The 14,492-nt window shown below is 44.9% G+C and overlaps 2 protein-coding genes and 1 long non-coding RNA gene across 3 annotated transcripts in view; 2 read left to right on the top strand and 1 right to left on the bottom strand.

The window, feature by feature from the left end:
* Window positions 1-731, top strand: part of LOC309379942 (dual specificity protein phosphatase CDC14C-like) — a gene marked incomplete at both ends in the record, with an annotated part of 13,978 nt that extends 13,247 nt beyond the window's left edge. Inside the window, one exon of the mRNA XM_081929468.1 lies at window positions 654-731. Within this exon, the coding sequence (XP_081785594.1) occupies window positions 654-731 (78 nt within the window). The remainder of the gene's footprint in view (window positions 1-653) is intronic.
* The window catches only part of LOC309380655 (dual specificity protein phosphatase CDC14B-like), a 66,459-nt gene that overhangs the window by 39,509 nt on the left and 12,458 nt on the right, over window positions 1-14,492 (top strand). Inside the window, exons 5-10 of the mRNA XM_081930852.1 lie at window positions 6,444-6,520; window positions 9,396-9,462; window positions 10,050-10,112; window positions 10,481-10,568; window positions 11,136-11,366; window positions 12,833-12,971. Coding sequence (XP_081786978.1) covers window positions 6,444-6,520; window positions 9,396-9,462; window positions 10,050-10,112; window positions 10,481-10,568; window positions 11,136-11,366; window positions 12,833-12,971 — 665 coding nt within the window. The remainder of the gene's footprint in view (window positions 1-6,443; window positions 6,521-9,395; window positions 9,463-10,049; window positions 10,113-10,480; window positions 10,569-11,135; window positions 11,367-12,832; window positions 12,972-14,492) is intronic.
* Window positions 6,591-8,374, bottom strand: LOC309380734. Its single transcript, XR_014173090.1, has 2 exons — window positions 8,166-8,374; window positions 6,591-6,808 (listed from the first exon to the last, which is right to left on the bottom strand). It is a non-coding gene; the product is annotated as an uncharacterized lncRNA (long non-coding RNA).

Here is a 14,492-nt window from a genome sequence, read left to right as displayed (position 1 = left end):
GTGCTCTTCAGATGTTTAACACCCCCATCGTCCCTGACCATTGGTCATTAAGATGGCTGGGACTGAAAGGAGCTGTAGTCTGAAACATCCTGAGGTCATCGCATTGAGGGAGGCTGATACATGAAATATTTGGTACCAGAGTAATGATGCTGTGAAATAAGACGTCATAGCTTTAGTTTTAGTTTTGCTCAGTTAAAATACCAGCCTTAAAAGGCAGAACTGCATTAGCTAGAGAGGTTTATAGTTCTTTGTTAGCAGATAGAAATATACTTTGAGATTACTTCTGAAGTGGGTGCTTTTGATCTCTATTATTTCGCCGGTTAATATCCTTTCTTCTGACTCTCTTTGTCTGTTTTAATTCAGAAATAGCTCCTGTGTTTCCTGTCCTTCTCCTTTGTCTCCTGCCTCCATCTCAGCTCTGTATCCCAAATCCTGCATTAACTTAGTAACAGTGTTTCTTTTTCTCAGGCTTGGCACTAATTATGTCCTTTTGGAGGGCTACCCTTCTTGGGTCCTACCCTCAAGAATTGCTGTAATTCAGGTCATCTCCAGGACTCATCTCTGTGTACTTTATTTTCTCATCTTCTTCCTTCAGGGTAAGCAGTTTCCTTCACCTCTTGTGTTCTTCGTTTTTTTTCCTTAATCCTTCCTAGGTTCAGTTTGCCAACTTTTCTAGATGTAACCTTATTTTAGATGGAGCTGCTGAAGCAAAATCACCACTGCTGATGTAACATTCAAATATCTAACCTTTCCATTAGTACTTCCAGTAGTACCTGAAATTAAATTTAAAATTTCTACATTAATGCATGGGGATTTGATACCAACAGGGTTTCTTGTGTATCTTGTGTTGGCTTTCATAGCCTTCTCTACATTTAAGCAAACGGGCATGTGTGTACTTGTGTCCTGTCTCTTTTCTAAAACCTGTAGTGGGTTGTGCTGGTTTTTCCCCCCTTACAATGTTTTCTTTCCCTCTAAGGATGCATATTTCACCAGTGTAGTTGTGTCTCATTTCCACAAGGAATAACATACAATCTTCTTCTTTGATCTCTGCAAGGTCTCAATGTTTGCCTTCTCCTGTGACTCTTCATTTTTATACTTACTTACAGAAGGTGTCTCTTGGTAGAGTGCAGCTGCTACTCTAGCTTCCTGGCTGCTGAGTTGCTGTTGTCTACCAAGAGGCATTAGGCAGCTGGGAGGTCAGGGCAGTGCAAACACACAGGCAGGAGTGTCAGATTGGTTCTAACAGTGGATTTGCACTGCGCTGACCTCCCCACTGTATCAACCCTCCCAGAAAGCAATAGTAACCCACTGCCAGGAAGCCAGGGTACTGGTTCTGCCCACTAGGCAAGTTGTTTCTGTAGTCTTTTTGTTATTATTGTAAACAGTTTATGAGTTATGTTTGTGCCTTGGCTTAGGAAAGTCATTTCTGCTGTATTTATTTATTTTCTGTCTTTCTGTGATGCTTTCTTTCCCGCTCTTTTGTAAAGCTGATGAAGAGTTGCTATTTAAAAAAACAAAACAAAATCTATAGAATACAAGGGCTTAAAGTTCTACTTTTTCTAAACATAAAAATATGCACTTAACTTCCACAGGTTTCTCTCTCTCGCACACTTGACCACAAGTCAACTGTTTTAACTTTAACTCAGATCAGTTGTATATTATATTTCCCCAGAATATTGCATGACTGATAGGGTATAGAAATGCCAATTCAGTTATACTTCCTGCCACAGGAGCAGATAAACAGCTACCCATTTCTTAACCATGGTTAAAGAATCTGGAATGGACCTTCCCTCTTGCACTTGAACCTCTGTGCCTGTCTATGCAATGATTCGGTATCTGTACCAATGATTTAGTGAGCAAAAGGAATACACACCGAAGCAGAGAAGGGCTGGGGCAGGGATTGTGAAGTCTGATGAACCACTCTTCATCCTTTAACCAGGGTTACAGCCAGCTAGTGATGTCTACACGGTACCTTGGGCTGAGTTTTGAAGAAAATAAAGCTATTGGTTGATGATACATTCACAAGCTTGCGCGCACTTGCATCCAGAACCATTTAAAACAAAAGCATCACCTGTTCTGAAGATTTGTAATGTTTTTACATGCTTGTGTCTGACTGGGGAAAGTAATAACGCTCAATAGGCTCATGTCAGTGGGCCATTGAATGATCTGGGAGATTGTTTTGCTGAAGTACTGTTGAAAATAAGTAGTTATGGACTCTGTGCTTGGTAGGGAGGTTGTTATTAGACTTAGAATCATATTATCATAGAATTGTAGAGTTAGAAGGGACCCCGAGGGTCATCTAGTCCAACCCCCTGCAATGTAGGAATATCATCCAAAGGATCCATGACAGATGGCCATCCAACCTCTGCTTAAAAACTGGAGTCCACTACCTCCCAAGGGAGTCTCTTCCCCTGTTGAACAGCTCCTACTGTCAGGAAGTTCTTCCTGATGTTTCGTCGGAATCTCCTTTCTTGTAACTTGAATCCATTGGTTCAGTTGACCCTGTCAGTGTTTGAAAAAGAAAAAGGTTCTGACCTCCTTTGCCTGGTCCTCAGACCCTAGCTGGCACAAAGAGTACTTTGCAGAATGCTGCTTTTACAGTGGTGCCTCGCAAGACGAAATTAATTCGTTCCGCAAGTCTTTTCGTCTTGCGAGTTTTTCGTCTTGCGAAGCACGGTTTCCCATAGGAATGCACTGAAAATCAATTAATGCGTTCCTATGGAAACCGCCTTCAGACCAGGTCCGGGGACAGTCTGTCCCCCAACCTCTTCTGAAGACTGGCGGGGGGCGAAAGTCTTTGCTTCCCCCCCGCCTGACTTCTCCGCTGTCCCGGGGCGATCTTAAAATGCTGGCGGGCGGCAGCGAAGGCTTCGCTGCCTCCCACCAGCATTTTAAAAACCCCGGGACAGCGGAGGAATTCTCCGCTGTCCGGGGCGATCTTAAAATGCTGGCGGGCGGCAGCGCTGCCGCCCGCCAGCATTTTAAAATCGCCCCGGAACAGCGGAGGAATTCTCCGCTGTCCCGGGGCGATTTAAAAGCCCCCGGGAAGGCAGGCAGGGGGGACAAAGACTTTTGCCGCCCGCCCGCCTTCAGAAGAGGTCCAGGACCTCTTCTGAAGGCTGGCGGGGGGCAAAAGTCTTTGCTCCCCCCTGCCTGCCTTCCCGGGAGAGCAGAGAAACGCAGCGCTGTTTCTCCGCTGTCCAGGACCTCTTCTGAAGGCGGGCGGGGGGCAAAAGTCTTTGCTCCCCCCGCCTGTCTTCAAAAGCCCTCCGGGATAGCGAGAAGCGCTTCCCTGCTATCCCGGACTGCTTTTAAAATGCTGGCGGTGGGGAGCAAAGCCTTTTGCCCCCCCCGGCCTTCCTGGACCTCTTCTGAAGGCCGGAGGGGGGGGGGAAGGCTTTGCTCCCCACTGCTAGCATTTAAAAGAGGTCCCCGGAGATTTCCCTATGGGCTTTCTTCTTGCGAAGCAAGCCCATAGGGAAATTCGTCTTGCGAAGCGCCTCCAAAACGGAAAACCCTTTCGTCTAGCGGGTTTTTCGTCTTGCGAGGCGTTCGTCTTGCGGGGCACCACTGTATTCTTAAAAAGTTGTCTTCTTCAACCACGACAACAGCTTTTACCCACACCAAACACAACTAGCTTTCTATCATCCAACCAACCCACACCCAACACTAACATTGGCCACTCTATATATACAGGTGCAATTTGGTGAAGGGTTGCATGAGTCATTGTAGGCCGCTGACTAATGCTGACTTAGTTCTTTTAGCATTAAAGGAACAGCGGCCAATTTTTAGCCGTGACAGACCCACTGTGGCGGGTGGAGAGGTCTGCTTCACCAACACATTTCCTGCAAAGAAGGCAGTGGGAAAGCAACAACCCAGCAGGATTGGCCCCACAATACCTGCGGACACCACCTAGTGTTGTCAGCTGATGGATAGGTGGGTGTGGCTTGTGAAGGGAAATGACCTGGCAGGCCAAGATGGACCAATGGGCTGGAGATTCCTCACCCCTGTCTTAGAGCAAGATGAGGAGACAGCTCTGGCAGATAAATCATGACTAATAATAATAAATAATTTTATTTATACCCCACCCTCCCTGGCTAGAGGTAAAATCACAGTAAAAACATAATAGGGAGAAAAGAGGGGGGGACCAATTTAAAATACAGGTTAAAATGCAATTTAAAATGCAGCCTCATTTTAAAGTAGCTGATAAATCAAGACCATAAGGGGAGGGAAGCATAAGGGTCAGACCGAGTCGAAACCAAAGGCCAGGTGGAACAGCTCTGTCTTGTAGGCCCTGTGGAAAGATGCCAAGTCCCGCAGGGCCCTAGTCTCTTGTGACAGAGCGTTCCACTATGTCGGGGCCAGTGCTGAAAAGGCCTGGCCCTAGTTGAGACCAATCTAAGCTCCTTGAGGCTCGGGACCTCCAAAGTGTTGTTATTTGTGGGCCTTAAGGTCCTCCGCGGGGCATACCAGGAGAGGCAGTCCCGTAGGCATGTGGGTCCTAGGCCGCATAGGGCTTTAAAGGTCAAAACCAGCAGCTTAAACCTGACCCTGTACTCCACCGGGAGTGACCTTAACAATTGATGTGTCCCCCATTAGAAAACTGCTTTCTTCCACTGATTCCCCCCACCCTCACCTTATTATACCATTGCTACATCCTTACGGAAGAGATGATCTTTCTTAGGACATGGTTTTAATAGGTTATCACTTATGAAGTATACCAGAACTTCCCAGCCTTACTGTCCACAGCTCTCGCCCAGCAGATGCAGGTGTACATGAATTTAGGAGGTTTTACAGCAGATGTTCCGTCCCACTTTAGCTTTTACGTAGAAGCAGCTCCCGAAGAACCCGCACATTTCTGCAATAGTATTTTACTTGTTTGTAGGACAGCATTGTGTTCAAAGCAATTTGAAGCTGCATTTCTTAAAAAGAAATTTAAGCAAGGTAGTTTTCCAAGTGCAGTGCTTCTAATTTCTAAGCCCTTGTAGTGGTGGGGTGGGGGGTCCTGTTATTCACTCCATCAGTGCATATATAGCCAGCGAAGCTCTCCTTCAAGATTAACAGTAATAGCTTGTGCTGTTGAACGTACAAGCCACTGAGAGTGTTGTGACACGATTCCAGCGCCCTACTAATCAATGTGCAGGAGGGTCCCCAAGTGCAACAATGCTCATTTCCCCCACATTTTGAAGTAACCGAATCCAGATTGCCATGTAAGCAGGGGTCCCCTCTTAAGACCAGTAACTCCAGAGACTAAAACTACCCAGCTGTGCTACTTTGTGTAGCATCTGTTCATCAAAACAGGACTTGCATGTTATTGAAACATGGCGTGTCTCTTCAGTCCATGCAATGGATAATTGTTTTGTGTACAGCCATATTGTATTGGGAATGCTAATTGGATAATCAAGAATTGCAGCTGCTGAATTATCTTTTGCCTATAATTTTATCCTTTGTTTTGTCTACTAGGAGAGCACAGTTGTTTAGGAAGGCTGATTGCAAAAATTGAATCACCTAGCATTTTTAATATTTTAAGGACTAAAAACTGGGGAGGGTGAAACTTGATAGAAGTGTGTACAGTTGCTAAACTTTGCCTATGCTGTATTTTATATTTTCATTTTTAATGAAGCATAGTTCTATAAATTTTCATTGCAAACTGTTTAGTATTTAAAATAATGTTTAAATAGGCGGTTTGAGAACAGTCACAGTTCGTGTCTTGTGCTGATGGAGGCTTAAAATAATTTGCATTTCCTGTATGACAAAGTTAGGCATATGATTCCAGAGGTTATTTGTTTACCACACTATAAAAATAAGTAGTACAGATAGGAGTCTCACCTTTGCAAGCAGGTGGAGACTGGTTGTGAGAGTCAGGCCTAGCTTATATATTGTGGATATGGTGTGGATTCCGCCAGAGTTGCCAAATCACGTGGGTGCTGTGCTCCTTGGGAAAAGCAGTTTGTGTGAATTGGCACCAACATGGTTGTACCAGTAGTAACCATAACACTGGGCTTGGGTTGCTTACATGCCAGTCTGCTGTGCAGGCAAAGTCTTCTGTAGCCAATCCTGTTAGTTTAAAAACTGACCCATTTGACGGTTCTGAAAATTTCTTGGGGCATGCTAATGGCTCATGAAGAAAACGTAGCAATGTTTTGAACTGGAACCTAATTCTGATCTGCAATTCTACTTCAATAACACTTTCTGGAGCTTGAACAGCCTTTATGTATGCAGAATGGTTATTGGTTCTATTTGCCTTTTTTCTGGCTTTGTATTGACCACCATGTTACTTTATAGCCAGTTCTCTGTATCACTGTATGCACACTATCCTTTGTCCTACTGTATGCCTTGCTTTGGGGGGTGGGAGAATTGCAGAAAATATTATCTTGTAGTTAACTTAAAAGTACCATATGAATGTTTCCTCCCCCTTTTTCTCCTCTCTCTTTCCAAAATAGATAATATATCTGAGGGAATCTCCAGAAAACATATACAGGCATTTAGTGTCTGAAAATGTGACATATCTTCCTTTCAGGTAAATGAAAGCATGTATTAAAACCACCCATCCTTTAAAAATATTCATTTTACCCTTTCTTGGCAGATGGGGCAGGGCAGGGGGAGAAACTGATCCACTGCCCATTTGGAATTCCTACCTCAGCCTTCACTAACTTAGTGCTTTCCAGATGCTGTTAGAATTCAGCTCCCATCCACCCCAAAGAATATGGTCAGTGATTAGGGAGGATGGGAGTTAAACTCCAAAACCTCTGGAGAGCACCTGATTGGTGAAGATTTTTCTAGATCTTTTTTACATGCGTGCTCAAGACTTACCGTATTTTTCACTCTATAGGACGCACTTTTTCCCTCCTAAAAAGCAAGGGAAAATGTGTGTGCGTCCTATGGAGCGAATGCAGGGGGGAGGCAGGCGGGAAAAGCCCCCAAGAGCTGCACACAAGCTCCATGCGCTATTGCGGGCTTTTCCCCAGGAGGGAGAAGGGACTGACTGGCCACATCAGTCCCTTCTCCCACCTCGTAGAAAAGCCCACAGGAGCCACACGCCCTTTAAAGAGCGTGCAGCTTCTGCGGGCTTTTGCGAGAAGTGAGGGAATTCCCCCACCTCCCAGAAAATCCAGCAGAAGATGCGCAGCCCCTTTAAAGAGCGCTGTTCACTGCTCCCAGAGCTGGGGGGGGGGGTGTCATAATTTTCCCCTTGATTTCCCCCTCTGAAAACTAGGTGCGCCCTATGGTCAGGTGCGCCCTATGGAGCGAAAAATACGCTACTACAGTGGTGCCTCGCAAGACGAAATTAATTCGTTCCGCAAGTTTTTTCGTCTTGCGAGTTTTTCGTCTTGCGAAGCACGGTTTCCCATAGGAATGCATTAAAAATCAATTAATGTGTTCCTATGGAGACCGCTTGCCAGGCTGGCGGTGCGGAGAAGGGCTTTTCTCCCCACCGCAAGCCTTCAGCACAGGTCCGAGAACAGAGGGGAAGGCGCGCAGCGCTTCTCCTCTGTTCCCGTGACTTGCGGTGGGAGGAGGGTTTTTCGTCCCCACCGCCAACATTCAGAACAGCATTCTGAATGTTGGCGGTGGGGAGGAAAGCCCTCCTCCCACCGCAAGCCTTCAAGACAGGTCCGAGAACAGAGGGGAAGGCGCGCAGCGCTTCTCCTCTGTTCCCGGGACTTGCGGTGGGAGGAGGGTTTTTCCTCCCCACCGCCAACATTCAGAACAGCATTCTGAATGTTGGCGGTGGGGAGGAAAGCCCTCCTCCCACCGCAAGCCTTCAGGACAGGTCCGGGAACAGAGGGGAAGGCGCGCAGCGCTTCTCCTCTGTTCCTGGGACTTGCGGTGGGAGGAGGGTTTTTCCTCCCCACCGCCAACATTCAGAACAGCATTCTGAATGTTGGCGGTAGGGAGGAAAACCCTCCTCCCACCGCAAGCCTTCGGAGGAGGCTGGCGATGGGGCGGAGAGCTCTCCGCCCCATCGCCAGGCTTCAGAGGAGGTCCGAGGACAGTGGGGAAGACGCGCTGCACTTCCCCGCTGTCCCTGGAGATTTCCCTATGGGCTTTCGTCTTGCGAAGGAAGCCCATAGGGAAATTCGTTTTGCGAAGCGCCTCCAAAACGGAAAACCCTTTCGTCTAGCGGGTTTTTCGTCTTGCGAGGCGTTCGTCTTGCGGGGCACCACTGTATCCTTAATCAAAAATAAACCAGGTAGGGAAGCCCAATGCAATTTGCTATGGCAAAATGTGTTAAGGAAACAATTTTTAACACTGTTGTTTAGTTACTGATCCCTAAAATATAGTTTTGTGTTTACACCAGCTGAACACTTCTCATATGATAGATTGGAGTGCTCTACATGTAGACACAAACACAGTGCAATCCTATTCATGTCAGGTAAGCTGCACTGAGTTCAGCAAAGCTCCCCTCCAATAAGTGTTTATTGGATTGCAACCACAGGCTTCAAGGTTGATGGGGGGCCAAGCTAGCTACTTACTTAAACGGCTAGTGGATTTTGCCCCCATGACAACACAGCTTCCAAGTGCAGCAATTTATTTTTCCACCTGCGGCTGACTAGTGCCTAGCATAGCAAATGAACCCAGAGCTGAGAATTCAACACACATGCAGGGCAGATCATTCCAGAAAACGAATCGAGCAGTTGGGACTTAGCTTGGCACAGGATGCTCCCCGCATGGACCTGAATACTCCTCTCATCTCATCATGGTGGTTAGCGTGAGCCTCAGTGAAGCTTGCAGCATCTGCTGGCTGGAGAGCTCTCAAGAAAGGGGCAGGTTGGCCGTGGGCAGCAAGGATGGGCAGACTCCAGCTAGTGGAGTGAGCCAGTCTGACCTCTCTGCCATTTCTCTTGCATTTGCTGTTGACCCAAGAGAGCAAGGCAACCAGCCACAACAAGATCCTTCCTTGCCATGGCACTGCACCACTGGTGTGGCTTAGGGAACCAGTGCCCATACATTGAGACCATTTGACTTTTGCTGGAAAAGCAGTAATTGTGTGCCACAAAACTAGGGAACGGTTCAAATGTCCTTTTGACAAGTATTTATCTGCTTGCTGTTAACTACAGTGGTACCTCTAGATACGAACGGGGTCCGTTCCGGAGCTCTGTTCACGTCTAGAGGTAAACATAACTAGCGGCGGCACGTCTGCGCATGTGCGTGATGTCCTTTTGAGCGTCTGCGCATGTGTAAGCTGTGAAACCCGGAAGTAACAAGCTCCGTTACTTCCGGGTTGCCGAGGAGCACAACTCAAACGCGCTCAACTCGAAGCATATTTAACCCGAGGTATGACTCTTAATAGAAATCACTAGCTAGAGTGTGTTGTAGCCAAGTCAGGAAGCCTTAAAAATTTTCCTTAGGAAAGTTGGCCAACATTGAGTTCACACTTGTGTGCCTTGCAGGGATGCTGCGTTTGGTACCTGCAGTTTTCATCTAACGCTGCTCGACTGCTTTCAGGCGGTAAATAAGGTTAGTGAAATAAATTCCATGTGATCCGGAACCCTGTATTTTGATCAGAACCTTATGGGATTCTGGACAGTTTGAAATCTGAAAGATTACTCTTCCAAAACATTGGATAATTAAGAAGAGGGGGAAATAAGCCAGATCAGAATTATGGTTTGGGTCCATAGTGAGATTAGACTGTACTTGTTTGTACGATGTCTCCCACTCCCCAAATTCTATCAGTCCCCCTCTTCTTGCAGCCTCTCATTCCAAACAATGCATCATTCAGGGTCCTCTGATCCTCAGGAGTGGGCTTTCACTGGTCAGTAAGCCAGCTGTTGTTTATTTTTATTAGCTTTGTGACGACCCAATGTGTTTTAAATAAATAAATTCCATTGTGTGAGCAGGAGTGACTGCATGGGTAGTAGTCATAAATTACACTTACACAGCAATTTCTGAGTGTTTCGCATGTATCATTTACATAAGTAAAGTTTTAGTTCAGACAATGTAGATAATATGGAATGGTAAAAGAGACACAGTAAAAGTGATCATTTACGGTCCATTCTACAAGGCTTATGTTGTTGTTTTTAAAGTTACTCTCTTGCAAATTTTAGGCTTTGCGGTATGGCTTCCTTGATTTCAATTCATTTGATGTAGATGAATATGAACACTATGAGGTAAGCATCATTCTGTTTACTGATGTCTACTTATAATTACTGCTGAGACTGTCTTTGCTTAAAATTGGCATGCATTACTTATAGCTCTTGATTTTTTCTGTTTTCAAGATAGTCTATATCTAAGTATGTGGAGTCAAGGAAAGTAAGGTAAATAACAAAAAGATGTTTCAATACACTTAAGGCTGTCGCATGACAGTGTGAGAGCATGTGGTCTATAATCCCAGATGAAATCGGAATTACACATTCTTATTCTGCAAAACCTTACATCAGCATTCCTCGTCATCCTCACTATGTTCACCGAAGCAAATGTGACTAATGTCAGGGATGCTTTAGGGATGAAGTAAACAATTCTTCTGTTTTCTTAACAGAGGGCTGAAAATGGAGACTTTAACTGGATAATACCCAAAAAATTCATTGCCTTCAGTGGCCCACACTCAAGAAGTAAAATTGAAAATGGTATGTTTAAAAGATAGAGGCACTTGCGGTGGAAACAATACATTACTCTGTTACTTATTGCGTTACCAACTATAGCAGCCATGTCCAACTTCCAAGAGACTGTGATCTACTCCCAATATAAAAAAACTGGCTGTGATCTACCCATAGTCATTGGAGGGAGGAGGGACTTATTTTAGGAGGGAAAGGCCAGAGTTGTTGAGATTTTTTGGGGGGGGGAGCTAACCATTAACTACAACACTAACAAGCACACAAAACAACAAAGCCAACTAATTTCAGCAGCAGACTAGAAATGATCGCCCTTTTGAAGCTACGTAGGAACGGGGCAGGGGGCGCAAACATTCATTATACATTGCTTTGAATCTTGTGATCTATAAGGATCCTGCGACCAGCTGCGATCTTCCTGGGATCTACCTGTCGATCGCGGCCGACCGGTTGGACATAGCTGAACTATAGAAATCAGTATTTGAAAACGGGCTGGGTTGATAGGTTTTGGTGGGGTCTTTTGGGTGGCTTGCTTGATATTTTGTTCTACACTGCCGTAAATGTTCCTTGGTTCCTTTCTTCCAGGTTACCCACATCACGCCCCCGAGGCCTATTTTCCCTACTTCAGAAGACATAATGTTACCACTATAATCCGTCTGAACAAGAGAGTGTATGATGCAAGGAGATTTAAAGATGCAGGGTTTGAGCATTATGAACTCTTCTTTGCTGATGGAAGTATACCTAATGATGCCATCATCAGAACATTCCTAAGTATTTGTGAAAACGCTGAAGGTGCTATAGCAGTTCATTGCAAAGGTACAGGAATCATGAGTTAAAGTAATTGACACTAACTTTTTGCGATAGCACTCACAGCATGCATTATTAACCATCACTTAGTTCAGCCATTAAGCAGCATTATTATTTTTTAGCAATTTGACCAAAATCACACCAGTTTCTCTTAAAAATCATTTGTACTGCAAGGATTCTGACATCTCTGTCATTAGGATGTTGGAAGTCTGCTTTTTCTTCCATCTTATCCCTATGCTGTGGCCTCTTGCTAGGTTACTACTTCCAACTTCCATGTGGAATCTTGCTAATCATACATAGTTTAGATAGAGTCTGAGAAATGGGAGCAGTGAGCCTCTAAAGATTCTGCTTTCGGCCTGTGTTCCAGTGGATTCCACTAAACTGTAACAAGCACAAATGTGAAATAAATAAGTTACCCGCATAAATGTGTAGTAAATAAAGAGCATTCTAGCAAGGCCACCTGCTACAGGTAAGCCTCATCATAAGTCACCCAGGAGGTATGAAAGTTTTTTATGGTGGAAAAGTGACAGTATGCAGCTCAAGCCTTTAGAAGTAACAATAAAGGTGAACATCCTTACAGAATAACATATGGATATATTTCAGTTTGCTTTTTTGTATATTACAAATCTGGGTATCGAAAGCTAAGCTCACTTTGAAAGATCCCTTCCAGAACAAACTTTTGGCTGCCACCTTATGTCCAGGTATGCCTTTGGTGCAGTTTAGAAAATTTTGATTACAGATACAGCGTGTTGAATCCAAACAGGTTGGAGAGCACTTCCTGAATGGGGTGAGCTGTGAGCAACTTGGGATTAGGAGGGAGCAGAGTTGTTGAAAATTGGGTACCCCCCCCCGCCATTTCCCCAGAGGGCCACAGGTGGCTCAGCTCAGGAGCATCTCCATACCACTGGAAGAGATTGATGAAAGCTGAGGAGCCTCATCCAGGCTTGGATCTGCTCAGGCCATTTACTGTTTAAATTTGTTTATAAAATACATCAACAGGGCACTCTTGAGTTGACCACAGAGGATACTGTCAGTTACAGAAAAGAGTATTATCTCAAGCCAGAATAGGAACATAGGTAACTGCCTCATAACAAGTCTATTGGTGGATCTAGCCCAGGGCTGTCTGCTCTGACTGGCAGTGGCTTTCCAGAAGCAGAAAAAGGGCAACCTCATCATCTACATCCCGATGGATCCTATTAACTGGAAATGCTGGAGATTTAACCAGAGACCTTTTGCATGCAGAGCATGTGATGTATGACTGAGCTTATATAGTGTCGTTCCCCCCCCCCACACACACACATACCAGATACATGGCCTGATGTGCTTGGGGTTGCTTTTTGTGAAGGCCTGGCCTAAGAAATGTAGGGCCCAAGCAATTGTGGTTTGCAGAGGGAGAATAAAGCATGATAAAGCCTGACTGAGGATATGTTTGCAAAAGCCAGAAAAAAGAACGAGCTTATTTGTGTTCCACGCAGCTGGACTTGGCAGAACTGGCACACTTATAGCCTGTTACATTATGAAGCATTACAGGATGACTGCTGCTGAAGCGATTGCCTGGATTAGAATCTGCAGACCTGGCTCTGTGATTGGAGCACAGCAGCACTTCCTGTTAGAGTAAGTATGCCTTTAAATCCATTTCCCCCCCAGAAGATTGAATCAGTGCTGAAACTATTTAATTATTTGCATGCTGTGACCGGGACCTGGCCTCACACAAATTGGTAATGACCATTCTGCCTTCTGATATATTAAATATAGGTTAAAGGAGGTTAGGAGCATAAAACAGCAGTTACCCACATAGAGAGCAGCGATTGGCTGTGTGTCTTCTGAAGACACTGGTAATTCTGACTACTGGCTTGGTCTGCTGTTTGCTGCTTTACACGTAAATCGGAAACTGCAGTATAAGCAGCCTACAATCACCGGCATCTGGTTAGAGCTGTGTGTCTTTGACTTGCCTTCCCACCAATAGCATACCTTCTAACACTATGAAGCCCTAATCAGGGAATCCGACTTTCCAGACACCATCTTCTCATTTTTTATTGTGAGAGCACACCAGCCAGTTTGGTTGCTGTGATCTCATGTGATTTTGTGCTGCAGCCCCTCCCCAAAAAAACCTGCTTTCTTCATGCACAAAATCCATGTTTTGGGGCACCATGCGAGATTGCGGCCCCCCAAAAGTGCTTTTTTCAGGGAAAAATTGCACCATGAAATTGCACAGCATCGCAGCAACCCAAATGGCCACTGCTCTATCGTGAGAAAAAATGGGATGACCCCTTTTTCCCCTGAGACACTTGCGGGGTATGCAGTAGAATTCAGCGGCTGAATGTTCATTACTGACAGAAGCTGAAATCACAGAGCCTGTACAGTTGCGCACACATTCTGCCTGGACAGTCTCATTCACTAAGCCTTAAATAAAAGGGAAGGAAAACAGAAAACCCAACCTCAGAATTATAGACTATGGCACAGAATTGGGTAGAAACGTCAATATATATGAATTACTACTGAAGTGTATACAAAAATGAAATGAAACATTATTGTTTTTTTAAGGTGAAGGACACGCACAAGACCTAGCAATGAAATGTTTAAAATGCAGTGATTAAAATATCAATACTGATCAATGCCTTAGCATCGGAATAGTATGACAAACAAGTACGCTGAAAGACTTCAGTCGGCACTCATTAAGCCTGCCAGCAGACTGAAAGCAATTTCTTTATTTACTAATACGTCTAATTGTTTTAAACAAACAACAGCAATAGCTCTCTGAAACGTTTGTCTCCTGCCTTTCAGTAAAACTTTCAAGGTGGAAATAGAATTATAGTTGTTGTTGTTTTTTAAAAAAACAACAACTCTGGTTTGCATCCATCTGTTCACAAAAGGGCTTTTGATTCAGCTGAGATCCACTCCTCTAATGCAAGGGAGACAATTTTTAATGATTCCCCCGGCAATCCCTCCACACTACTTCCCATGCTGTTCCAAAGATTCTACCAATCCTCCAGAGCAGATTGCTCTTTTTGTTGTTGGGGAGGGTGTTGCAGAGAAGAAGAGGAGGAACTGGCAAAAAAACCCTCATTTTCCAATTACTGGAAACCACTGCTAGGTCAAAGCAATTCTGCAAATGGAAGAGCATAGTTGGAGGCA

Source organism: Podarcis melisellensis, assembly GCF_964234715.1.
Source record: "Podarcis melisellensis genome assembly, chromosome: 11".
In the NCBI taxonomy this organism is placed as follows: Eukaryota; Metazoa; Chordata; class Lepidosauria; order Squamata; family Lacertidae; genus Podarcis; species Podarcis melisellensis.
Note: the sequence above shows the minus strand (reverse complement) of the source record. Positions and strands in the feature narration are given on the sequence as shown.